Genomic DNA, 27,748 nt, shown 5'->3' on the forward strand with positions numbered 1-27,748 from the left:
ACACACATTTATTATCGGACAGTTCTGGAGATCAGAAGTCCAAGATGGGTTTCATTGGCCTAAGATCAAGGTAATCAAAAATAGGACTATGTTCCTTTCTGGAGAATTTAGGAGATAATCTCTGTTTTCACACTTTCTAATGTCGAGGGGCTGCTTTCATTCCTTGGCTCGTGGCCCCCTCCAGTCTTCAAAGCCAGCCGTGGCCAGTTGAGTCTCCATTACATCACACAGCACTCTGACACTGGCTCTTCCTCCCTCTTTTACATTTAGGGACACTTGTGATTGCACTGGGACCACCCAGATAATCCAGAATCATTTCCCCATCTCAAGGTCAGATGATGAGCAGCAGCCTTACTTCCATCTGCAAGCTTGATTCTCCTTTGTCACGTAACCTAACATAATCACAAGTTCCAAGCATTAGGACATGGCCATCTTTGGGCGCCATTACTCTGCCTACAACAGTGAGCCCTCTGGTTGCCTGCTTCTTGGCCCTGTCCCGGGCCCTTTCCCTTCCCCTCGTTATTCCTTGGGCACATTGCTCATCTTCCAGTTTGCTAACCTTGTCCCTATCCCGGAGCCTTGCCCTCTCTACTCCCCAATTGCCCCACAGTTTGCTCTTTGGTACCTTCCAGGCTGTGGTCAAATAGCCCTTCCTCAGGTAGGCTGACCTGATAAACAATGGCTCCCGCCCTTCTGTGGCTTCTCTGGCCGCTTGAGCTTTCTTTCTTTTGTTTCACTTGCTTTTTTCTGTGTCTCCACCCTCCCTCCTCATGTCAGCTCCATGAGGACAGTTAGTTCGGCATTCTGAGCCCCTGAATGGAGTGGGATGTGGAGGAGGCTCTTAGTATATATTTGGTGAATTCATGAACAAATAAATGGCAATCATCTGCAAATAATGAGGACAAATTGTTGTTCTTGATAGTATTTTTTGCCTCCTTTCTGTTTCATGTCCTAATGTATTACCCAGAACTTCCGGAACACTGGTAAGTGGTAATGGTGATACCAGGCATCCTTGTTTTGTTTGATTTAAATAACAAAGTCGCTAGGGTTTTCCCACGAAATATAATTTTGGCTTTGGGTTTAAAATAACATGTTAAAGTACAAGAGGACTTAAAAAGCAACATGTTCAACACCTGCTTTTGCAACAGGCTCTTACTAGTAGTGTTTTATCAGACATTTACTGATACAATATGCCCATAGATATTTTGTTGTTTTAAGACAATTCCAACTTGAAGTGAATTGTCCTTTCAGTCTAATGTTGAATTCTCCCTGTTAATAGTGCATCTAGGAGTGTTGAGTCTGCAATCATGAGAAAGGTTGGCTGAGACTTTTCTCTCTTTCAGTTCTCTGTTTCAAGTTCTCTTTTTATCCCTGAAGCTGCCTGTAGACCAGCCTTCCCTGGCAGGCTGCACACTCAGGTGTGCAGAATGGAGGGGTGGGGGGTGGTGGTGGCTGCGATGCTGAGCTGAGTAAGAATGGAAGTGCTGAAGAGTAAATAGTCTCCTTGGGGTTTTTTGCTTTTTGTGGGGTTTTTTTTTTTTTGTCACTTTTTGCATTTTTAAATGTTTCTTGGCTAGAGTTGAATCGAGCCATGCATTGGCTTGGAGGACCAGATTGACCGTTTTCTGAACCAAATCATCTTCTGGCTGTCCGGCCATGGGGTGGGGGTGGTCCTTGGTTCCTTCTGGCACGTGGCCCCTGCCCCAGCAGCAGCAAATGATAACGGAGGAAGGAAAGGTCCCTGGTTAATGCCCTCAAGGTGTTGTAACTCCCCAACGAAGAAGGCATTTTAGAGATGACCGAAGCCCAGACAGGTTACTTGCTAAAGATCCCCCAACTGATACACGGCCCACTTGGGGTTTGAACCTGTGACTGACTTGAAGCCTGTGCTCTTCCCACCGTGCCCCCGCCCCCTTTCACAGCCGGCACCCTCGCTTTGGCCATTCAGATGCCACAATTAGGAACCGAGACCATGTACCCAGCCCCTCTCCCATCCTCCCATAGGACATGCAGTGCAGTGTCGCCTGCGGTCCTGAAATGTGGCAAAGGCCCAGAGCTGAGGACAAGAAAGCAAAGATTCTTCCCAGCATAGGGGGCAGGAGCTGAAGTAGGGCAGCCCCTCAACACAGGCTACAGGGAGGCACCAGTTTCTGCCGCAGCCCGTCTGCCTTCAGACCTGTACCGTGCTCCCCAGAGGGTCCTGCCCAGTGGCTGGAGGGAGATCACCGAGGAAGTTGCAGTCTTCCTAGCAGCCAGAATAGGGGGGACATCACTGTTCCCACAGTGTCACAGATCGAGCACACGCCAGATTTTCCAGGTAGAGTCTGGAGGGAGGAATGAGTGCAGACCCTGATGACAAAGGTGAGGGATGACATGATGAGCAGGCCCTGGAGGGGCACCCCCTTTACCCTAAAGGATTAGTCTAAACAGCTCCGTGCATTCTCATCCCCCACATCAGTGACTGCTGGGTAGGGGACGGTGTCCCAAGCCAGGCGATGAGCTGTGAGAGGTGTGCTGGAGAAATGAGGTTCTATGAAAGGCTTTCTTGCCCCTAAGGAGAGATGGCCTTCTCCCTCTGAATGTGGTCTGCAGGCATGGTGCCTAAAATTGATGCAGCCGTCTTGGCCCTAGCTGGGGGATAAGGCTTCTGAGGAGAGGAGGGGGTGGGAGTGGGTGTTACTTCAGACAATTGAAGTGGAGCTTCCCTCTGAACCTCTGTTATGTGATAATAAGTGTCCTCGTTTTTTATGTCTTTGAAAGTTGGGTTGACATTACTTGGAGCTGGAAGCTTGGAATCTCCCATTTAATAAGCCTGCTTTATCTCTATTTTCCAGGTTTTATTTACTTTCTTTTGTTGTGCTTTGTTTTTTTGTTTTTTGGGGTTTTTTTAGAGAGAGAGAAAGATTGCTAGCATGTGCACACATGCAGAAAACCTATCTCTTTTTTTTTTTTAAGATTTTATTCATTTATTTGAGAGACAGAGAGGGAGAGAGCATGAGCTGGGGGGAGGGGCAAAGGAAGAAGCAGACTCCTGGCTGAGCAGGGAGCCCAATCCCAACTCTGGGATCATGACCTGAGCCGAAGGCAGACGCTTACCCAACTGAGCCACCCAGGCGCCCCTGAAGGATATCTTGGTGGTTCCAAGTTTAGGCAGTTATGAAAAGGCTGCTATAAACATCCCTGTGCAGGTTTTGTGTGGACATGTTTTCAGCTCCTTTGGCCCAATACCAAGGAGTGTGAACAGTGGATCATATGGTAAGAGTATATTTAGTTTTGGAAAAAAAAAAATCACCAAACTGTCCCAAGTGGCTGTACAATTTTGTATTCCTACCAGCAATGCATGAGAGTTCCTGTTGCTCCACATCCTCTCCAGCATCTGGTGATTTCTTTTTTTTTTTTTTTTTCTTGTAAAAACCATAACATAAAATTTACCATCTTAACTATTTTAACTGCACAGTATGGTCATGTTAAATATATTTCCACTGCTGTGAAATGACCCCATTAAACAGTGACTCCCCCCCAGCCCCTGGTAACCACCATTCTACTTTCTATTTCAGTGAGTTTGACTACTTTAGATACCTAATGTAAGTGGACACATACAATATTTGTATTTTGTGACTGGCCTATTTCACTTAGCATAGTGTCCTCAAGATCCATTCATGTAACATGTAATAGGATTTCCTTCCTTTTTAAGGCTGAGTAATCCATTTTGTGTGTGTATATGCACACACACATACACCACATTTGTTCATTCATACAGCAGCGGACATTTGGATTGTTCTATCTCTTGGCTATTGTGAATAATGCTGCAATGAACATGGGTGTGCAAATATCTCTTGGAGACCCTATTTTCAATTCTTTTTTATTTATATCCATAAATGGGATTGTTGGATCATATGGTAGTTCCAGCTTTAATTTTTTTGATGAACCTCCATACTGTTTTCAAGGGTGGTTATATAATTTTACAATAGTGCACAAGTTCCAGCTTCTCCACATCCCCGAAAACACTTGCTATTTTCTATGTTGTTGTTTTTTTATATTGCCCATCCTAATGGGTGTGAAGTGATATCTAATTGTGGTTTTGATTTGCATTTTTCTGATGATTCATATACTTGTCCTTCTGTGTACTATCTTTGGAACAATATCTGTTCAAGTCTTGTGCCCATTTTTTAATCAGGTTAATTAATTTCTTGAGTTGTAGGATTTCCTTTGTATATTCTAGATATTAAGCCCTTGTTAGATCCATGATTTGCAAATATTCTCTCCCATTCCATAGGTTGGCTTTCACACTGTTGATTGTGGCCTTTGCTGCACAAGTTTCTAAGTTTGATGTAGTCCCATTTGTCTTTGTTTCCTTTGTTGTTTTTGGTGTCATATCAGAGAAATCATTGCTAAGTCCAAAGTCATGAAGCTTTTCCGTTGTTTTCCTCTAGAAATTTTATAGTTTTCTTTAAATTCCAGTATAGTTAATATACAGTAATATTTCAGGTGTACAATATAGTGGTTCAACACTTCCATATATCTCCCTGTGCTCATCGTGACAAGTGCCCTCCTTAATCCCCATCACCTATTTAACCCATCCCCGCACCCACTTCCCTTCCGGTAAACATCAGTTCTCTATAGCTAAGGGTCTATTTCTTGGTTTGTCTCTGTCTCTCTTTTTTTATTCCCTTTGCTTGTTTTAGTTTGTCTGTTTCTTAAATTCCACATATGAGTGAGATTATATGGTATTTGTCTTTCTCTGACTGACTTATTTCACTTAGCATTATACTCTCTAGCTCCATCTATGTTATTGCAAATGGCATTTGCAAAAGATTTCATTCTTTTTGATGGCTAATACTCCATTGCGTATATATACTACACTTTCTCTATCCTTTCACCAATCCATGGACACTTGGGCTCTTTCCGTAGTTTGGCTATTGTAAATAGTGCTGCTATAAACATGGGGGTACATGTATCTCTTTGAATTAGCATTTTTTGTCTGTTTGTTTGGGGGAGAGAGAGAGGTGGGGAGTAGGGGCAGAGGAAGAGGAAGAGGGAGAATCTTATCAGGCTCCACGCCAGAACAGAGCCCAACATGGGGCCCAATCTCACAACCCTGAGATCAAGACCTGAGCCAAAGTCAGACGCTTAACTGACTGAGCCACCCAGACACCCCATGTTCTTTTTGATGCTATTGTTGTAAATGGAATTGATTTCTTAATTTCTTTTTCAGATTGCTCATCATTAGTATATAAAAATACTGCTGTTTTTGTATGTTGGTTTTATATCCAGCAACTTTGCTGAATTTATTAGTTCTAACATTTTGTGTGTGTGTGTATGTGTGGAATCTTTAGGAGTTTCTACATATAAAATCATGTCATTTGCAAACAGAAAACTTCTTCCTTTCTTATTTGGATATCTTCTATTTCTTTTTCTTGTCAAATTGTTCTGGCTAGGACTTCCAATATTGTGTTGAACCAAAGTGGCAAGAGCAGGCATCCTTGCCTTGTTCCTGATGTTAGAGGAAAAATTTTCAGTCTTTCACTATTTAGCATGGTGATAGCTGTGGGCTTTTCATATATGGTCTTTATTGTGTTGAAATAGTTTCTATTTTCAGCTAGTTAATTGTTTTAATCAGGAAAGTGTGTTGAATCTTGTCATATGCTTTTCTGCATCAACTGAGATGATTGTGTGGGGTGTTTTACTTCACCTGTTAGTGTGGTGTATTATATTGATTTTCTTATGTGGGACCAACCTTGCATTTTAGAAATAAATCCCACTTGGTCATGGTATATAATCCTTTTAATTTACTACTGAATTACATTTGCTAGTATTTTGTTAAGGATTTCTGCATCAATATTTATCAGGGATATTGGTGTATAGTTTTCTTACAGTGTCTTCATCTGGCTTTGGTATCAGGTTAATTCTGGTCTCACAGAAAGAGCTTAGAAGTGTACCTTCCTCTTAAATTTTTGGGGGATTTTCAGGAGGATTAGTGTTAAATCTTTAAGCATTTGGTAGAATTCTCTGAAGCCATTTGGTCCTAGGCTTTTCTTTGTTGAGAGGTTTTGATAACTGATTCACTCTTCTTACTCATTACTAGTTTGTTCAGATTTTCTATTACCTCATGATTCACTTTTGGCAGATTAATGTTTCTAGGAATTTATCCATTTCTTCTAGGTCGTTCAATTTGTTGGTGTACATTTTCTATCGTGTTTTCTATAATGCCTTTTATTTCTGTGGTATTAGTTGTAATCCCCCCCTCTTTCATTTATGATCTCAGTTATTTGAGTCTTCTCTTTTTAAATAATTAATCTAGGTAAGGATCTGTCATTTATGTTGCTCTTTTAAAAAATCTCTTAGTTTCATTGTTTTTTTTAAAATTGTTTTTCTATTCTTTAGTTTACCTCTGCTCTATTATTATTTGCTTCCTTCTATTTTTGGGTTTACTTCTTCTTTTTCTATTTTCTTGAGGTATTGATTTTGGTTGCGATCTTTTGGATTTCTTATAGTGCTCATTTTACGGTGGTATACTCCCCTATCAGCACTACTTTCACTGCATCCCATGTTTTGGTATTTTGTGTTCTATTTTTCATTTCTCTTAAGATATTCTCTATTTTTTTTGTAAATTCTTTGATCCACTTGTTTAAGAGTGTATAGTTTAATTTCCACATATGGATCTTCTAGTTTTGTGCTGTTGATTTCTAGTTTCATTCCATTGTGATAGGAAAAGATACTTTGTATGATTTCAGTTGTCTTGACTTAAAGAGTTGTTTTGTGACCTAACATGTGGTCTATGATGGAGAATGCACCATGTGCACTTGAGAAGAATGTACATTCTGCTCTTGTTGGGTGGAGTGTTCTGTGTACCCTTGGTAGGTCCGTTTGTTCTGTAGTGTTGTTAAATTCTTCCATTTGCTTATTGATCTTTTCTCTGGTTGTTCTATGCATTATTGGAAGTATGGAATTGAAGTCTTTAACCACTATTGTGTTGCTATTTATTTCTCCCTCCTATACTTTTTTAAAATTCCAGTATAATTAACGTACAGTGTTATATTAGTTTCAGGTGTACAATGTCGTAATTCAACAATTACTCAGTGCTCATCATAAGTGTACTTTTAATCACATTCACCTATTTCACCCATTGCCCCACTCACCTCCCCTCTGGCAACCACCAGTTTGTTCTCTATATTTAACAGTCTGTTTTCTTGTTTGTCTTTTTTCTGGTTCATTTGTCTTCTTTCTTAAATTCCACATATGAGTGAAATTGTATGGTGTTTGTCTTTCTCTGACTTATTGCACTTAGCATTATATCCTCTAGTTCCATCCATGTCATTGCAAATGGCAAGATTTCATTTTTTTGTTGGCTGAGTAATATTCCACTGTATATATATACCACATCTTCTTTATCCATTCATCTGTCAATGGACATCTGGGCTCTTTCCATAGTTTGGCTATTGTGGACATTGCTGCTATAAATATTGGGGCTCGTGTACCCCTTCAAAACACTGTTTGTATCCTTTTTTTTTTTTTAAAGATTTTATTTAGTTATTTGAGAGAGAATGAGAGTTCAAGTGTGGGGTGGGGAGGGGCAGAGGGAGAGGGACAAGCAGACTGCCCGCTGAGCAGGGAGCCTGATGTGGGGCTCAATCCCAGGACCCTGGGATCATGACCTGAGCTGAAGGCAGACACCCAATCAACTGAGCCATCGAGGTGCCCCGTTTGTATCCTTTGATAAATACCTAGTAGTGCAATTGCTGGGTCATAAGATAGTTCTATTTTTAACTTTTTGAGAGGCCTCCATACTGTTTTCCAGAGTGGCTGCCCCAGTTTGCATTCCCACCAACAGTGTAAGAGGGTTCCCCTTTCTCTGCATCCTCACCAACATCTGTTGTTTCCTGACTTGTTAGTTTTAGCCATTCTGACTGGTGTGGTGTGGTATCTCATTGTGGTTTTGCTTTGTAGTATATCTTGAAATCATTGATTGTGATACCTCCAGTTTTGTTCTTCTTTCTCAAGATTGCTTTGGCTTTTTGTGGTTCTATACAAATTTTAGGATTATATCTTCTAATTCTGTGAAAAATGCTTTTGATATTTTGATAGGGATTGCATTAAATCTGTAGACTGCTTTGGATAGTAAAGACATTTTAACAATATTTGTTCTTCCAATCCATGAGCATGGAATATCTTTCCATTTGTTTGTGTCATCTTCAGTTTCTTTCATCAGTGTCTTACAGTTTTCAGAGTACAGGTCTTTCACCTCCTTGGTTAAGTTTATTCCTAGGTATTTTAATATTTTTGGTGCAGTTGTAAATGGGATTGTTTTCGTAATTTCTCTTTTTACTACTTTATTATTAGTGTATAGAAATGCAACAGATTTCTATATATTAATTTTATATCCTGTGTACTGAATTCATTTATCAGTTCTAGTAGTTTCTTGATGGAGTCTTCAAGGTTTTCTATATATAGTGTCATGTCATCTGCAAATAGTGAAATTTTCACCTCTTCTTTACCAATTTGGATGCCTTTTATTTCTCTTTGTTGTCTGATTGCTGAAGTTAGGATTTCCAGTACTATGTTGAATAAAAGTGGTGAAAGTGAACATCTTTGTCTTGTTCCTGATCTTCGGGGAAAAGCTCTCCATTTTCCACCATTGAGTATGTTAGCTGTGGACTTTTCATATATGGCCTTTATTATATTGAGGTATGTTCCCTCTAAACCTAATTTGTTGAGAGTTATTTTCATGAATAGATATTGTACTTTGTTAAATGCTTTTTCTGCATCTACTGAAATGATCTTTTGGTTTTTATCCTCTCTCATTGATGTGCTGTATCACATTGATTTGCAAATATTAAACCACCCTTGTATCCGGGCATAAATGCCACTTGATCATGGTGAATGATTTTCTTTAATGTATTTTTAGATTCAGTTTGCTAATGTTTTGTTGAGGATTTTTGCATCTGTGTTCATCAGAGATATTGGCTTGTAGTTTTCTTGTTTTGTAGTGTTGTTACCTGGTTTTGGTATCAGGGTAATGCTGGCCTCAGAGAATGAATTTGAAATCTTTCCTTCCTCTTCTATTTTTTTGGGATAGTTTGAAAAGAATGGGTATTAACTCTTCTTTAAATGTTTGGTAGAATTCACCTGTGAAGCCATCTAGTCCTGGACTTCTATTTGGGGAGTTTTTTGATTACTGATTCAATTCCATTGCTGATAATCAGTCTGTTCAAATTCTCTATTTACTCCTGATTCAGTTTTGGGAGGTTATATGTTTTTAGGAATTTACCCATTTGTTTCTACATTATACAATTCATTGGCATATAATTTTTCATAATATTATAATCATTGTATTTCTGTGGCATTGGTTATTTCAACATCTTTCATTTCTAATTTTATGTGAGTCCTCTCTCTCTCTCTCTCTCTCTCTCTCTTTTGGTGCGGGGGATGAGTCTGGCTAATGGTTTATCAATTTTGTTGATCTTTTCCAAGAAAGCAGCTCCTGGTGTCATGGACCTGTTTCGTTGGGTTTTTTACATTTCTATTTCATTTATTTCTGCTCTAATCTTTATTATTTCCTCACTGATGTGATGTCTCCTCACTTTGTTTGACTCTCTTTGTTGATTTTTATGCGTTAAGTGGAATAGCTACCTCTCCTGATTTTGGAGGATTGGCCTTGTGCAGGAAATGAAACTTATCATTCATCCATATTTGCTCTTGGTTGTCTGTCAAACCTTTGCATGTAGATATCCAATTGCCCCACAACCATTTATTGGTATTCTGATAAATTTTCTTCACAGGAAGAAAATTCCTGTCCAGGAAGCCTATTTTAAATAGCTTCCAGTTTTCAAGAGTCTACTAAGATCTCTTAGTGTCCCAAATGGGAGGATGTCTGTCATTATACAGATTGAGGCTGACTGGAAGCCAGACCCCTCAGCAGCAGCTTTTAAAGCATGCAAATATATATAATCCTGTAGGACTGCAAGCATAATCCCCACTGGCCACCAGAGCCAGGATATTAGGAGAATGGTCTTACACTCATCTGGAGCCCTGATTTTTGTATCAGCTCCTTTCTGAAAGCTAACAGTCAGCTGTAGTGAGGCAGAGAGAGAACTCAAAGATGGTATCCCCCAGTCTGCGTTCTCCATCACCTATGTATCTCCTAAATCTGTGCCAAAGCAGAAGCCTGCCCCTCAAGTCTAAGCTTCAGGACAAGCACACAGGCCTCTTTTACAGAAACACTTGGGGTGTGTTTCAGTCTGCTGTCTGTGTAGTGCCCTCAGGATGGTAGCTTGCCAAGAACTGTCCCTCCAATTGTTATAGTCCTGTGGGACCCAGGAACACAAGCTCCTCTGACCACCAGCTAAACAATCAAGGGGCATTCCGTGGGTGGCAGCTGCAAAAACCAGGTCACCAGATGTAAAAACGGGTACCAGATGCCTGTAGAAGCGCCCCTCTGGGGGATACTGATGCTCTGGAGTGCAGCAGGTGGAGAGCGTGAAGATGGTAACTGCTGTCTAAAGCAAGGCAGAGGGGGAGTGCAAAGTTAACATCCACTTGAAAAAAAAAAGATGGAGCACACCAGCTTTAACAAGGCAGAGGGAGAATGAGGGAGAGATGGCACCTACCAGCTTCTTTCCCCAGAGAGTATCCTAGCAGGCCCCTGCCCCTCAGACTGATGCTTTACATTTAGCAAAGAGACTTTCACATAAAATCTGGGTACCTTTCAAAGGGCTGCTTCTGTTCTAGGCTGTGGGGTGAGTCCACATGCAAGCATTTTAAGACCCATTTCTCAGTTCACCACAGCCCCATGGGTCTCATGGGCATGAGCCCCATTGGTTTCCAAAGCTAGGTGTTTTGGGGCTGTATCTCTGGTGCAAGCCTTAAAAATAGGGGTTCTCAATGTGGGGTACAAAGCCTTTGTTCTTCAGGGAGAAGCTCTGAGTTTTGTGTTCCCTCCCACTTGTGGGTCACAATGCTGGGCATGGTGTTTATGGCAAGATTGTGTCTCAGCCTTTCCTACCTTCTTCAGTGTGTGTGTGTTTGTGTGTGTGTGTGTGTGTGTTATTTGCCTGATGTGAAGGCATTTCTCCACTAGTTTTTAGGATTTTTCTTAGAAGAAATGGTTACATATGGAGCTGTGGATTTGGTGTGTCCATGGGAGATGGTGAGTTCAGGATCTTCCTACATTACTATCTTGAACCAGATTCCAAAAGCTTTTAGTTTTGATAAACTAAGATTTATATATTTGCTTTCTACCTTTGCTGCTGCTTTTGGTTTTGCATCCAAGAGATTATTGCCCAGTGATCAGGTCATGGAGATTATGGATATGTTTTCTTCTAAGGGTGTCATAGTTTTAGCTCTTAAATTTAGGTCTTTGATACATTTTGAGTTAATTTTTGTATATGGTGTGGTATAGGGGGTCTAACTTCTCTTCTTTTGCATGTAGATATCCAATTGCCCCACAATCATTTCTTTGTATTCTGATAAATTTTCTTCACACCCTTGTTGAATATCTATTGAGCATACGTGTAAGGGTTATTTCTGGACTCTCAATTCTATCCCATTGATCTATATGTCAATCCTTATTCCACTACCACACTGTCTTGATTACTGTAGCTTTGTAGTAAGACTGGAAATCGGAAAGCCTAACTTCTTCTTTTTCAAGATTGTTTTGGCTATTATAGGCACCTTGAATATCAGCTTGTCTGTATCTGCAAAAAAAGCGTTTGGGATTTTGATAGGAATTGCATTGAAACTGTAGGTCAATTTGGGAAATATTACCAACTTAACAATATTCTTTTGATTCATGAACATGTGATTTTTTTTTTAGATCTTTAATTTCTTTCATTGATGTGTTTTTCAATGTGTAAGTCTTGTGCTTTTTTATTAAATTTATTTCTAAGTATTTTTGACACTATTTTTGAATTATTTATTGGTAGTGTACAGAAATACAACTGATTTTTCTATATTGATACTGTACCCTATAACCTTGCTGAACTCATTTATTCTAATAATTTTAATGGAATCCTTAGGATTTTTAAACATATGAAATGATGTCATCTGCAAAGAGAGAGTTTCATTTCTTCTCAATGTAGATGCTTTTTCTTGCCTCAAAATTGCCCTGGCCAAAACCTCCAGTACAGTGCTGAATATACATAGAAAGACTGGACATTTTTGCTTTGTTCCTGATATTAGGGGAAAAGCATCAGGTCTTTCACCATTATATATGATGGTAGTTGTGGATTTTTCATAGAGGCCCTTTATTAAATTGAGGAAGTTCCCTTCTATTTCCAGTTTGTTGAATATTTTTATCATGAAAGGGTGTTGGATTTTGTCAAATGACTTTACTGTATCTATTGAAATGATCATGTGGTTTTCTTTATTCAAAAAATACGGTGTATTACACAGGTTTTCATATATTGAACCAACCTTGCATTCCTAGATAAATCCAACTTTATCATAGTTTGTAATTATTTTATTTTTTATTTTTATAAAGATGTTATTTGTTAGAGAGAGAGCACAAGCAGGGGGGAGCAGCAGAGAGAGAGAGGGAGAAGCAGTCTCCCCGCTGAGCAGGGATCCTGGCACAGGGCTCAATCCCAGGACCCTGGCATCATGACCTGAGCCAAAGGCAGATGCTTAACCAAATGACCCACCCAGGTGCCTCTGTAATTATTTTAATATACTGCTGGATTTGGTTTACTAGTATTTTGTTAAATATATTTGCATCTGTAATAATCAGGGATATTAATCTTTAGGTTTTTTTCTTGTGATATCTGTCTGGCTTTGGTTTCAGTGTAATGCTGGCATCACAGAATGAATTGAGGTGTTCCTCTTCTTTTTGGGAAGAGTTTGTAAAGGGTTGGTGTTAATTCTTCTACAAATGGTTAGTAGATATGTTTCCCTAAAATTCATGTCTACTTGGAACTTCAAAATGAGAGCTTATTTGAAATACAGTCTCTATTATTTTCCTAAGGCTGCCACACATGAGTTGCTTAAACAACAGAACTTTATTGTTCTTGAATTCTGGAGGCTGAAAATCCACAATCAAGGTTTTGGCAGAGTGGTTTGCTTCTAAGGGCTGAGGGATGATCTGATAATCTGTTCTATGCTTCTCTCCTAGCTTCTGGTCACCTCAGGCATTCCTTGGCTTGTAGATGTTGTTCTACCCGTGTTTTCTCATCATTTTTTCTGTGTCCAAACTTCTCCTTTTTATAAGGACCTCAGTCATATTGGATTAGGGTTCACCCTTATGATTTCCCGGTAACTTGATTGCTTCTGTAAAGACCCTATTTCTAAAAAAGGTCACATTCTGAGGTACCCAGGGTTAGGGCTTTAACATATCTTAAGATAGGTGACATAATTCAACCCATAACAGTATGATAACAGTGTCTTTGCAGGTGTAGTTAGAGCAGTTCATACTGAATTAAGATAAGTCCCTAAGTCCAATACAACTGGTGAACATATAAAAGGAGAGAAACAGAAGCACAGGAAGTATAATGCCATGTGTAGACAAAGGCAGAATTTGGAGCGATGCATCTGCAAGGCAAAGACTGCCAGTAATTATGGAAGTGATGAGAGAGACATGAAACAAATTCTCCCTCAGAGCTCTCATTCTCTGTGTTCTCTCCTTTTGGGTCTCAAATGCATGTATTTTGTCCTCAAGGCTGTTTTTTCCTCCCTCAGTCTTTTTCTCCATCTGTGGTTCAGTTTGTAAATTCTTTATTGACTTGTATTCAATTTCATGGATCCTTTTTTCTATTGTATCACATTCAATTGGTTTAAAAATCTATTTTTTTAATATTAGGATTCTTTTTTTTTCCAGTTTCTAGATGTCTTCTGAAATTTTCTACCTTTTGATTATATCCATTTTTTTCCTGTATCTTAACAAACCAAACCATTTATACTGAGGAACTTGTCTGCTAATTCCATCATCTAGGTCATCAGTGAGTCTGCTTTTTTTGACTATTTCAAAAAATAAGGCTACTTTCTTGTTTCTTCATTACTTTTTCATTCTGTACTGGACTACTCAACATTGTGATTGATGCACCCAAGAGTTGTGTATTATGTTATCTTCCTCTGAAGACTGTTGAGTTTTGTCCAAGAAAGCAGATTATTGGCAGACCAACTTGATGTTGCAGGGGCTTGGTTTTATACTTTGTTAGGTCTAGTCTTTCCTCCACTTTGTCCTTGGCCCTAGGAATGGCCCCAAGTCCTTAAGAAATGGTCTTTATTCCCACACAAGGTCTTGGGTTTCAATGTACAGGCATACTTTATTTTATTGCACTTCATTGTGGTTCACAGATACTGTTTTTCACCCTGCATTGAGCAAGTCTGTTGGCACCATTTTCTCAGTGGCATTTGCTCACTTCATGTCTGTGTGTCACGTTTTAGTAATTGTTACAATATTACAAACTTTTTTTATTATATTTGTTATGTTTATATTTGTAATCACAGATCAGTGATTACAACCCCCTGAAAGCTGAGATGATGGTTAGCATTTTTTAGCAATGAAGTATTTTTAAGGGCACCTGAGTGGCTCAGTTGTTCAAATTTTGGCTCAGGTCATGGTCTCATGGTTGTGGGATTGAGCCCCATGTGCTCTGTGCTCAGCAGAGTCTGCTTGAGATTCTCTCTCTGCCCCTCCAGCCACTGCTCGTGCTCTCTCTCTCTCTCTCTCAAAAAGAGTACTTTCAAATTATATACATTGGACATGGTGTTTTTAGCCATAATGCCATCACACACTTAATAGATTATAGTATAGTGTACGCATAACTTTTATATGTACTGGGAAACCAAAAAATAAATTTGACTTGTTTTATTGCAATATTTGCTTTTTTGCAGTGGTCTGGAATTGAGCCTGTAATATCTCCAATGGTATGCCTGTAAAGTCTAAAGTGTTTATCAAGCCCCTCCAAATGGGAAGAATTTGAACTCCAAACTCTGTTCTTGGTACTGGGAAACAGCTAAGATCACTGCTCAATTCTGCCTTGTAGTTTTTTTCCTCTGGACTTCTTGGGAGTCTCATCCTGTGCACAATTAGTCAAGCATTTGAAGAAATTAAAATGCAGATTTGGGGGCTCCTCTAGGACTCCCTCCTATTACAGATATTCTCCAATTTCCAGCCACTCTGCTCATAAATAAGATCTCTGACTCCTCAGCTTAAGACAACAGTCACTATCTGTATGACCACTACTTCTAGTGTGTTGTGTGCACTGGAATGCTCTTTGGGGAAAAGCTATACATATGTCATCTTACCCAGAAGGTCCTTTTTAATAAGGGTTGAATCTCCTACATTTTGTCTTTTGTTCATTCTCCAGGGCTTTAAAACATTGTTTAAAAAATGTTCGGGGTTATCAATTTATTGGCAGGCTTAGTCCAACACAAGCTATTGTCACTTTGCCAGAACTCTTTTTTTTTGGTAACACACTGGTGGCTCATTTTCTCTTTCTGATAGTGATTTATTTAATTTGTGGGTATATAGGGGTCTGGGTTATGTGTCTTTTTCCTCCAAAAAACATTGTATTCTAATGGTTTCCAGCAAGTGCCATAAATCTAGATTCACTTCATTTTCTTCATCTGCAGACTTCATAACTGTGGTTTTAAACTCTTGATCTAGGGGCACCTGAGTGGCTCACGTTGGTTAAGTGACTGCCTTGGGCTCAGGTCATGATCTTGGGATCCTGGGATCCAGACCCGCATCCCGCTCCATGCTCAGCAGGGAGCCTGCTTCTCCCTCTGCCCCTCCCCACACTGGTACTCTCACTCTTGTCTCTCTCAAATAAATAAAATCTTATCAAGCAAGCAAACAAAAAACTCCCAACTATTTAAAAGCAGACCTTGGGACACATGGCTGCCTCAGTTGGTGGAGCATGTGATGCTTGATCTCGGGGTGGTGAGTTCAAGACCCACACCACATTTGGTGTAGATTACATAAAAATAAAATCTTAAAACAGAAGGTGTTATGATCACAGTGGTGGCATCCTCATCACCACTTGCTACCTAGAAAAAGGGCAGAATCAGTCAGATTACCCTTTGGTTTCCTTTACACAGCAGGAGACTACTTTATGTACCCTCTTACTTGTAGGTGTAACTGAAATTTCGAATTTTACATAGGGATCTTCAGTTCAATTCCCCAACTTTGTTCAGGCCCAAGGCCTAGGAGCTACCATTCCCCAAACTCTGGTTATTCCCTTTTGTTCTTAGGAGAGGAAAGACTTTCATATTTAACAATTACTTCTGTGGCTCATATGTAGATTTAAATTTTTTTTTCCTGGACCTTATGAATTTTTCCCTATTTTCTTGTGAGTTCAATATCTTACCTAATAGTGTGTTTATTGCAACTGAGCCAGCCTTTGGCTGTTTTGTAGCAGTGGAAGACTTTTTAGAAAAACTTGACGACAGCAAGATAAGTATCTTATTCCACTCCTCCCCCAGCACTTTACTGAGGTATAACTTACATATGATAAAATGCATATATCCTAAGTATATCCTGGCAAAGTTAAAACTCCCAGCATAATCAAGCTTCTACTGAAGCTCAGTAAAACTTTAAATTACATGCATGTTGCCAAAAGTTTTCTCATGCCACTTTCAAGTCTATACTCACCCAGAGGTAAGCACCTTAGGTTGGTTTTGCCTGTTCTTGAGCATATAAATGTCATATGTCTAGCACTCTTCATTCAGTATTTTTATATTTATCTGTATTCTACCAGTAATTCATTTTTCAAAATTGTAGACTAGTATTCAATAACCATGATGTGATTATCTATTATGTTGTTGACAGATATTTGAGTAGTTTCCAGGGTGGGGGTTCTTTTAAATCTGCTTTGAATATTCTTGTACGCATCCTAATGTGGGCAATATATCCTTATTTCTCTTGGGTTTTATTCCTAGAAGTGGAATCACAGAGTAGGCATGTATTTACATTTATAAGAAACTGGCAAGCTATTTCCCAAGGTGATTATACTAACTTAACACTTCTGGCAGTTGCTGCACTTTCACTATTCAGGCAGGTGTGCAAGAATATTTCCTGGTGGTTTCTTTCATTCAGCCTTCCCTGATGTCTGATGTTGAACACCCTTTTCTATGCTAATTGTGCATCTGGATAGCTTCTGTGAAGTGTGTATTCAAGTCACTTAGTAACTTTTATATTGTGTTGCTTTTGCAGTGGCTTTTAAACGTTGTTTTCCTGCACAGAGTCCTTTATCAGTTATGCATACTGCCACTGTTTTGTCCTTGGCTGCAGCATGGTTTTTCACTTTACTCTCTTTCTGCTGAGAAGAGTGTAATTGTGAAACCTATCAATCAGTTTTTTTCCTTATACGAAGTTTATGTCCTAAGCTATCTTTGAGTATCCCAAGAGTCATGAAGATACATTTAGGTCCTGTGATCCATGTTGAATACATTGTGCACTGTGTGAAAGCATCAACTGTTCAGAGACTTTCCCTGTGAAGTTGCTGGTGTTTTTGTTGAAAAGCCAGTGACCACATGTATGGGTCTGCTTCTGGACTCTCTATTCTATCCACTGATCTGTTTGTCCTAACTCTAATCACACATTTAATTACTGTAATTTTAAAGCAAGTCATGAAATTGAGTAATGTTAAGTTTTCCAACCCCGTCCTCCCACACACACACCCCTTATCTCGGCTGTTCTGAGTCTGCTGCAAATTTTTTACAAGAAAGCCTCACGGGATTTTTATTTCGTTGAAATTTGATTTCTAGAGATCAATTTGTGGGAAACAGATCTTGACAGTATGCAGCCTTTCAATTCATGAATATGTTTATTACAGCGTTCTGTAGTTTTGTAGGGTAGAAGTCTTACATATTTCTTGTTAACATTCTAGGTATTTGATTACAGATGGTAAGATTTTAAATTTTAATTTTTAATTGTTGCTAGTATATAGACGGTACGGCTGAGTTTTGCCTCATTTCCTGCAAAATTATTAGTTCTGGTTGATCAAGCAAATTGTTGTTAAACTTCAGGAAGTCAGGGAATGGGAAAAGTGTTCTACAATTAAGAACACATCTAATTTTCCAGAGTAAAAAGTGATTCATTCTTTGCATACCTCTGCTCACGAAACACTGCCTTCTGATTTTCTTTCTTCTTTAAAAAACACGTAATTCTGGAGTTCAATTTGCTCTTGGTGTACTTCTTGAAAGATGGGGAGAGCACCAGACCTTTAGAGAAGAACTTCTGTTTTTCAGCTAAATGTAGAATAGGGAAATGAGGACATGGCCTACGTGCTGTCCTTCATTTTACTGTTTTTTCAGAATGCCAGTTAGAACAGAAAAACATTAAAATGGGTTGGGATTGGAATAAGGTGAATACATTTGAGAGATTCAGATTATCCTTGTCACATTTATGAATTCTTCACTGATCCAATAATAATCCCACTTTTCATCCTTGACTTTCTTTCTGATTCATTCTTTTCTTCCCAGTTTGACTTGTAACAGAGTGGTTAGCATACTGCCTGATCTACAAATGGATATAATGACTAGGGATCCATTTTAACTTCAAATAAAATCAATGTAAGGCACAACTATTGAGGAATATTTTATATTTTCAAAGTATTTAGGAATTCTTTAATTAGAAAAATAAAGGCAATGGGATTATCCATCAGGTTCTAAAAGTACCCATGAATTAAATCACTCGCATCCCCCTCTTAAAAAAACAAAAACAAAAAAACCAACAAAACCTTAAATCACATTTCTATTAAGCTTTCTTACAGTAAGAAATAAGACCAAGCTATACTAGAGTACAAAAACCTGAAATTCTGAGCATGAAAATAATTTATTAGACATCTGATTTATTCAAACATTAGGTCTACTGAAGACAGAATTAACAGAGCTCATGGAATAGGGGGGGAAAAAAAAACCCAGCACCTGCTTCACTGCAAATTTCCTGGGGACAAAATTTATGCATTCTGTACTACAAACTTACCCTAAAGCATCCACATGTGCTTGATATTCTTGATACTGATTAATTTGAATAGAAGATGAGAAACTTTCCATACACTCAACTTCGCAAGTAGCATTAGTGATACAACTTTCAGAAACATTCTTAGGCACAAGAAATAGCACTGCCTGCAGTGAGAGTCTTTGATAATCAAAGAACAGAACGTCACGAAATATAATCTTACAAACAAGAAGGAAAATACACACACTCTTGCCAATGAACTGCTTTACATATCAGGAGAAATGGCACCTATGAGATCTATGAAATTAAAACTGTTTACTCAACTTTTAATTGATTCTGAAGTTATTTTGTGGTATTAAAAATCAGAAAAAAAGGAAAATGGATTTAACCTAAATTAGGAATTTAGGAAGAAATGCAGGACTAAGATGGAATAGTAGCTGCACTTCTTTGGTTAACTCATTAAAACAATGTCAAACATTTTCAGTCAAATTTTATTAAAAAAAAAAAACATCATCATTACAATTCAAGAACCTAATCTAAATACGCACTTGACAATAAAGCACATCTGAGTATGGAGTGAAAAAAGTTTTCCAAAAAACCATCCAATGTATCCTCTCCAAATATCCAAATCACTTTTGCAGGCCTTTTGTTGCGTGAAATCATAAAGAACTGAAGATTTATTGCTGCGAAAATAAATCTGTAGTACAGTAGTATGAATCTTGGGTATTAAGCATAATCAGCTGAATCAAGTTAAGTTTAAAATCTAATAAATTTGTGTGTGTGAAAGTCTATAAGCCAGCTGACCCAAGAGCAACTGAGAGATCTAACGTGTTCAGTGAGACCAGACATTTTAAATCTTCATTCTTTGAAGGCAATTAAAAATTACAATTCAACAACCCATAAACCAAATAAAAATACTTGAAGAAAGCAATTAAAACTACGTTCAAAGAGCCATTTTTTTTCAGCTCAATTTCAGCACCCCAAGGAAAAAAAAAAAGCATCCATGACTATCACAGATGAAAATGAATGTCATTGGAATCAGTTATTTTTCCCCACTGAGGTATAAAATCTATATAGAAATTTGATACTATACTATAACAAATTGTACTTCTCATAGTTCTGTTTTAATTTCCTTTAAACCCTGTTTAATATAGTTTCTTCTTAAATTGTAAAAATGTTGTTTTCATGATTCTGAAACTGGTTCCAGTTCTTTTTCACTTATTTTTATAACAATATTTAATATACTGGTTACCAGTTCTAATCAGAAAAAAAATCCTGGAAATCTCTTCATTATGACAGCACATTCAGCAGCAGTTACTGATGTGCAAGCAAACCGTACAAGGTGCAGCTCTGGAAAGCACATTTTGTTGATTGCTTCATTGTCTGAATATTCTTTACCATGATTCTTGATGAGAGACTCTTTCAATCTTGTAAACATCAGTGTGCAGTCTCGCTACTATGTAGTTTCTCGTCCTTAGACAAGGCGGCTGGTTCACAGCTAGTGAAAAGCGAGAGGAGTCCAAGTTTTAATGGCTGATAAACCTTACATCCCCGCAGGAGGAAAGCACTTTTCCTTTTTTGCTACTTAAGAATGTGGCAGAAATGTATGCTGAGGTAGCCCAGTCAATCCTTATTTTTTTTTCTTTTTTCTTTCTTTTTTTTGTAAATTTGGTCTCAGAATATTTCTGGAAGGGTGACATTTCGAAGAAGCCACTGCTGGGACCGGCTTCCACTGCAGTCTCTTATGCTGGGCACCTGGCTATCCTCTTCTGTGGCTTTATCCAGGCACTGATTACTGTTCACATGCTGCAGGGTTAATTTCTGAAAGTGACAGAAAAGAAATCTTAACATGAAAGTGAAAAAACTCACACATCTCAACCATCATTTTCGGTGAGCATTAAATTGCTCTGTAGAAAAAGTGTCTACATAAAGACCGCCGTAAGAGCTATGTGGGAGGGAGAAAGGCACTGGGGTACAGTGGGTTACACTGAACTTGAAGTAAGATGACCAAAATGCTAAGTCCCAATTCTGTACAAGCTCTAGAACACTGTGAGAAATTTCACTTTTTGTGCTTCAGCTTCCTAAAAAAAAAAAAATCAGATTAGTGGTTCCTAATTTAGGATCCTCAACCTATTTTCAAAAAGCTATTTCAAAATTACTTCATTTCCCTGTGATAAGGCTGTTCAAATTAATTCTGTGATTCCAAACCTCAAGTCCTTAGAAACTCAGGTCCTTCAGAAGACTCAAAATCTTAAGAGATTGTAAGATTGATAAAGCAGCCCTTAATAAATGGCTGAGAGATGTAGCTATATCGTTTCCTATGTACTTGTCTGCGCTATGGACTTGATTTTTAGAGTAGTTTCAAAACGTCAGGACTGAAGAGTGTTATGAGTGATTAACGGAGGTCAGTTCATGTGTCTGTTACTCAAAGCAGCCGTGCAGGAATGTGAATCAAGCGTTGTCCTATAAACGTATACAACTATAAGGAAATGTGAAATGTGTTTACTAACACACATTTATCTCTTACTCATCCCTCTATTTTAATGTAATTCTTTTATCTGGAGCATGGCATTTTCATGGGGACTGTTGTCACTGTACTCAGAAGAGGACCCAGTCAGCACTGACTAGTCTGCATACAGAAAAAACCTGATGAAGGCAACTGGACAAACAAGTGACAGTTATAGCTGTAACCTCTGAAGGAGAGGATGAACGCTATAATTATCATTGCCTAAAGTCTATTTGTAACCTAGAAAAGATAATTTGCTGGCCCTTGCCCCTAATCTCTAGATATAAATGGGTCAAAATCTGCATTTTACTCTAGAAAGGACAGCTATCCCAAGCGTCAAAGCACAAGAACCCGGTGTCATAAACTGCAGGCAATATAGAATATAAATAAGACAGATTTAAGAAAATACAAATTTAATCAAAGATAGTATGGTATTGTGCAAAGAATCCTGGATCTAGACTTCCAGGTTTGTCTGAGACATGCTTACATCATTTTATCTGCTCTGTGATGCTGGGTTCTATTTCTAGGGTTCCTTTGGAACCTACAATGTCACGATTTTAGGTTTATAAAGGGGACCTGGCTGGCTCAGGAGAGCATGTGACTCTTCATCTCAGGGTTGTGAATTGGAGCCCCATGCTGGGTGTAGAGATCACTTAAATAAAATATTTATGTCAGTAATTTATTATTATTTAATTTCTCCAGATTGCTGTCTCTGACTGACGGAGGCAGGACAATGCTGACAGGCTGTCCCCGAGCTCCCTAGGCAGCTGGCTGAGTCTGGGGGAGCTGCAGCGTGGTGTGACTCCTACCTCTGCCCAATTCTGTCTTCTCTCTCCTTTTCACAGGTGTTGGTCCAAAGGCTGCCACTCCCTAATAAACACTGTGAAAACTAAGCTTTATCTCCGAGTCTGCTTGTGGTAGAACCCAGCCTGCAAACTAAAATTTTATCTCAGAGAAGACTCCATGCAAAGGGCTCCAGAAATTTTAAAACTTTACACTCAAGCCACAGCAACTTCTTCCTAGAAACATCGCCAAAGGCAAGGGAAGCAAGGGCAAAAATGAACTACTGGGACTTCATCAAGATAAAACGCTTTTGCACAGCAAAAGAAACAGTCAACAAAACCAAAGACAACCGACAGAATGGGAGAAGATATTTGCAAATGACATACCAGATAAAGGGCTACTATCCAAAAATCTATAAAGAACTTAAACTCAACACCCAAAGAACAAATGGGCAGAAGACATGAACATTTTTCCAAAGACAACATCCAAATGGCCAACAGACACATGAAAAATTGCTCAACATCTCTCGGCATCAGGGAAATCCAAATCAAAACCTCAATGAGATACCACCTCACACCAGTCAGAATGGCTAAAATTAACAAGTCAGGAAATGACAGATGTTGGCGAGGATGTGGAGAAAGGGGAACCCTCCTACACTGTTGGTGGGAATGCAAGCTGGTGCAGCCACTCTGGAAAACAGTATGGAGGTTCCTCAAACAGTTGAAAATAGAGCTACCCTACGGTCCAGCAATTGCACTACTGGGTATTTACCCCAAAGATATAAACGTAGGGATCTGAAGGGGTATGTGCACCCCGATGTTTATAGCAGCAATGTCCACAATAGCCAAACTGTGGAAAGAGCCAAGATGTCCATCAACAGATGAATGCACACACACACAAACACACACACACACACACACAGGAATATTATGCAGCCATCAAAAGGAATGAGATCTTGTCAATTTCAACGACGTGGATGGAACTGGAGGGTGTTATGCTGAGCGAAATAAGTCAATCAGAGAAAGACATGTATCATATGACCTCACTGATGTAAGGAATTCTTAATCTCAGGAAACAAACTGAGGGTTGCTGGAGTGGTGGGGGGTAGGAGGGATGGGGTGGCTGAGTGATAGACATTGGGGAGGGTATGTGCTATGGTGAGCACTGTGAATTGTGTAAGACTGTTGAATCACAGATCTGTACCTCTGAAACAAATAATACAATATGTTAAAAAAAGAAAAAAGATCGCAGGAGGGGAAGAATGAAGGGGGGGAAATCGGAGGGGGAGACGAACCATGAGAGAGGATGGACTCTGAAAAACAAACTGAGGGTTCCAGAGGGGAGGGGGGTGGGAGAATGGGTATTAAAGAGGGCACAGGGGCGCCTGGGTGGCTCAGTTGGTTAAGCGACTGCCTTCGGCTCAGGTCATGATCCTGGAGTCCCGGGATCGAGTCCCACATCGGGCTCCCTGCTCAGCAGGGAGTCTGCTTCTCCCTCTGATCCTCCCCCCTCTCATGTGCTCTCTCTATCTCATTCTCTCTCTCAAATAAATAAATAAATAAAATATTTAAAGAGGGCACATTCTGCATGGAGCACTGGGTGTTATGCACAAACAATGAATCATGGAACACTACATCAAAAACTAATGATGTAATGTATGGTGATTAACATAAAAAAAAAGACTGAGGGGGAAAAAAAACTTTACACTCATAACTGGTTCTTTCTAAATCCCCTAAACCCACTTGAGCTCCTTAACTTCCTTACCACACATCTACTTTTGGAATAACAGATGCGGCAGACCATGTAGCTCATACACAGGCTACCACTAGCCATTCCCACCTCCCGCCTCCGCCACACTGCCTGTTTAACCAGCCTCCCTTTCAGCTGGCAGAGGGGGCGTCACGATGGGATCAAGTTCTGGCCCATAAGACATAGCGGAGTCTGCAGGGGAGGGGTCGTCCAGGAAAAGCTCTGGCTTTCCTGATAAAGAGCAAAACGTGGTGGAGGTGGGTGTGTGATGTCCCTTCTTCCCTTCCTCCGCCCTGCTGTCGGGATGTGGCGGTGAGGGTGAGAGCTGCAGCAGCCATTGTGGCCACAAGAAAAGGCCGGGAACATGCAGCAAACTGCCCCTGACACCACTGTGCCACTGAATCTCTACACCAGCAGCCACTTACCTCCAGGCTTAGTAAGAAGAGTAAGCCCCTATCTGCTCATGCTACTATAAACAGGTTTTACCCTTCCTTAGTAATACACTGTCACTTTTTAGTGAAGATACAATTGGGAGGCTTGTTAAAGATTTATTTTAGGGCGCCTGGGTGGCTCAGTCGTTAAACGTCTGCCTTCAGCTCAGGTCATGATCCCAGGGTCCTGGGATTGAGCCCCGCATCGGGCTCCCTGTTCCGCGGAAAGCCTGCTTCTCCCTCTCCCACTCCCCCTGCTTGTGTTCCCTCTCTCGCTGTGCCTCTCTCTGTCAAATAAATAAAATCTTAAAAAAAAAAAAAAGATGTATTTTAAAGTATGAGCTGGGGGGGGGGGCAGAAGGAGAGAATCGCAAGCAGACTCCCCGCTGAGCGCAGAGCCCCCCATGGGGCTTAATCCCACAGCCCTGAGCTGCAATCAAGAGTCAGACACTTAACTGACTGAACCACCCAGGTGCCCCTCATTTTTAAAATAACCGTGGGGTGCTGCTGGCATTTAGAGTCTGAAGTCAGAGATGCTATACACCCTGCAGTGCTTGGGGCAGCTACACCCAAAACGGCAGTAGCGTGTGCCCATGAAAAACCCCAAAACAGGTGATTCAGGTCATTTCTATTCTAATGGTCTACTATTAACTGGACTACTGTTATAATTACTTTTACCATAATTTGACAGTGTGGAGGGAGACCCAGGATTTATAAAGCACAGTCTCTGCCCTCTAGAAGCTAACAGTCTAACAGTGGAGAAAAGATTGGAAGAGAAACAAGGACAAAGTGGCTCAGCATGACCGAGGTCAGAGAGGATTATAGCTAGAAAAGAGGGAGCTGATTTCTGGCTGGGATTCAGGGAAGTGATGTCAAAGCTGGGCCATCAAGAAGTAGAATTTGTCAGAGGCAGAGGGAACTGTATGATCTTCAGTGTAGGTGCGAAAGTACAGGGTATGTTCCAGGAACAGCAGGGTTGATGATTAAAGTAGACCAGGGTTTGCATATCACATAGTACAGGGAGAAGACAGCCAAATCAGAACTTTGCACATCTCCATGGAAAGGGCAGAATGAAGAAGCAGAGTGGTCCAAGCAGAGAGAGAGGGAGAGCTAAGAGCTAAGAGAAGAAACTAAACAATAGTGCATCTAAAGCCAATGGATAAAAGAATTTTAAAATCTCATCTGTTTCACAACAGTAAATGCTAATAAAGAAGTTAGGGGAAAAGAGACAGGAATGGTCCTGGCTTTGCACCCAGGAGCTGTTTTGGTAATGTCAGGCTGAGGCAGGAGCTAAGGCTGGAGAACCAGAATGAATGAACGAATGTTGGCCACTCACTTGCTGTTGTATAACACACAATGAAATGCAGAAAGTAGGAAGAGAAGTCTTTCCTAACATGAAAGAGAAAATAATGCATGTGCAGTGGAAAAGGAACCAGAGAAATACCTACTGAAGATTCTGGAGCCAGTTCCAGAACTATAAAGCAGAAGCACAGTTGGGAGGTTAGGCAGATACAAGGCACAGGAGAAAGATTATTGGGGCCGCTTTGACTTTATGCACCGCTGTGTGAGTACAACATACAGTGCGTGGCGAGTGGGAGACCTTCCAGAGGAAAGCAAAGATAAATGTAAAAAGTTTTATTATATGTCACAGAAAAATCATCACAAGCCAGAGAATTTCATTATCTAAAGCTCACGTTTTACTTAAGTGTTTCAGTAATTTAAACAGCCTACTCCTGGCTCCATTTCTCCCACGCTAAATGACAGAGCTTGAGGACAGACAGAGGGAAGAGTGGCTCTAGTGGTAGCAAGGACCAGGGACTGGAGGCAAGGTCAATTATTGGGGAGATTAAAACATATTTTATTAGGTTGTTTTTCCCATCTGTCCATTTTTAGAGTGTAAGAACAATTTGATCCATATTTAAACTCTACAAGAATTCATTCTTCTCGCTACAAAACACACCTAATTTCATTCCTATATGCAACTGAATAACTTACCACTGGGTCATACTCCCAAAGTTGGTTGCCTTTTAGGTGGTGGCATTTGAGCATTGTGACTGGGCCATTAAGTTTGGAGACATCCAAGCAAAGGTCATCTGTTCTAATTTCTTTGTTGGCAGTATAAGAGAAAACCTGAAAAAGAGGCACACATATTAAGCTTTAACACTAAAAGAAAGCAGCCAATAATCTGTCAGAAAAAAACCCGAGATATGTGATTTTTGAACTTTATCAATGTAGTATTAGCAGAATAAACGACTCAGAAAAGCTACCACTAATTTTGCACAGAGGAAAGAAAAAATGACCTTGAGTTCTCTGTATACACTGAGTGTATTATCAAGGGCTGTCATCTGTTTGACTAAAAAGGGCAAAGTAAATCTCATGCACAGCAATGTAAATACAGTTCTCACAAAGGAGCCTTTTACAAATGTTTCACTTAAAAATAATTATTAGATTGAAAGCTCCCTTCTCCTAAAAGATCTCTATTATTGTCTCTTCATAGGTAGGAAAATATTTCCTGAATGACATGAGATAAAAGGGGCAGAACATAAAACAAATCCAAAAATTATTCCTTTTAAAGCTTTACTAAAATACTCACCTGGTTACCTCCCATACCATGACAGTTAAAAATTCCAACTTTTTCATTCTCTTTTCTAGCCATGTTATCTAGACACTGATTTGTTTCCACATTTCTTATCTATGGGGCAATAATGAAAATAGAAGTTAGAGGTAAACTAGACAAACATACATACAGATATGTATGCACATTAAAGTCAACCTAAACTTTCTACTACAAATGTACACACAGTGTAGACGGACAGCAGAATGCTCAGTGGCCTCACTGTGCTCTCAATTCCTTCTAGTTTCCCCACATTCCAAGTTCCATCCTGATGACTGTCTTGGAAAGAGAAATAAGAGATGTCCTCTTGTTGGGTAAGATATTTGGTAATCGTCAGGATATGTAATGACAACTGAGGTTCAACATTATCAGGGACCCTTAAACTAAAAGACGTGATGAAGGAGAAGAATGGAGCTTTTCATCATTGGAGTAGATACTCCTCAACATAAATAGGATCCCAATGTTCTCCTTAATATAGCAGGAAAATAACTACTGAAGGGATGGTTTAGAAATCTGATATAGTACCTCCCTATGAAGGTTGTTTTAGAATGCACCTAAATTATTTGAGAGTAATGATGATTAGAGAGGGCATCCAGTAGTTTTAAGTTTTTAAAACAGTGGGTTTGACAAGCAAATGTGGATACCTCAACTTAGGGCCTGGGCAGGGAGAAATGTGTGGAATGACAGCAAGGTAGACAACCTCCTGTGTTGGCTATTTGTGTTCATGTCTCCAGCACTGTCTGGTAGAACTTTCGTGACAGTGGAAG

General features: G+C 39.6%; 1 protein-coding gene across 4 annotated transcripts in view; it reads right to left on the bottom strand.

Annotated features, from left to right (window-relative positions):
- Positions 1 to 18,083: 18,083 nt before the first annotated feature.
- GALNT1 (polypeptide N-acetylgalactosaminyltransferase 1) overlaps positions 18,084 to 27,748 on the bottom strand; it is a 132,188-nt gene continuing 122,523 nt past the window's right edge. For all 4 annotated transcript variants that reach the window (XM_073898309.1, XM_073898310.1, XM_025886453.2 and 1 more), the window contains 3 exons: positions 26,961 to 27,059; positions 26,363 to 26,497; positions 18,084 to 20,719 (listed from right to left, as the gene is read on the bottom strand). In XM_073898309.1, coding sequence (XP_073754410.1) covers positions 20,573 to 20,719; positions 26,363 to 26,497; positions 26,961 to 27,059 — 381 coding nt within the window. In that variant the 3' untranslated portion in view covers positions 18,084 to 20,572. The remainder of the gene's footprint in view (positions 20,720 to 26,362; positions 26,498 to 26,960; positions 27,060 to 27,748) is intronic.

This window comes from Callorhinus ursinus, unplaced genomic scaffold (assembly GCF_003265705.2).
Source record: "Callorhinus ursinus isolate GAN/ISIS: 27379988/994484 unplaced genomic scaffold, GSC_fseal_2.0 scaffold11, whole genome shotgun sequence".
Classification (NCBI taxonomy): domain Eukaryota; kingdom Metazoa; phylum Chordata; class Mammalia; order Carnivora; family Otariidae; genus Callorhinus; species Callorhinus ursinus.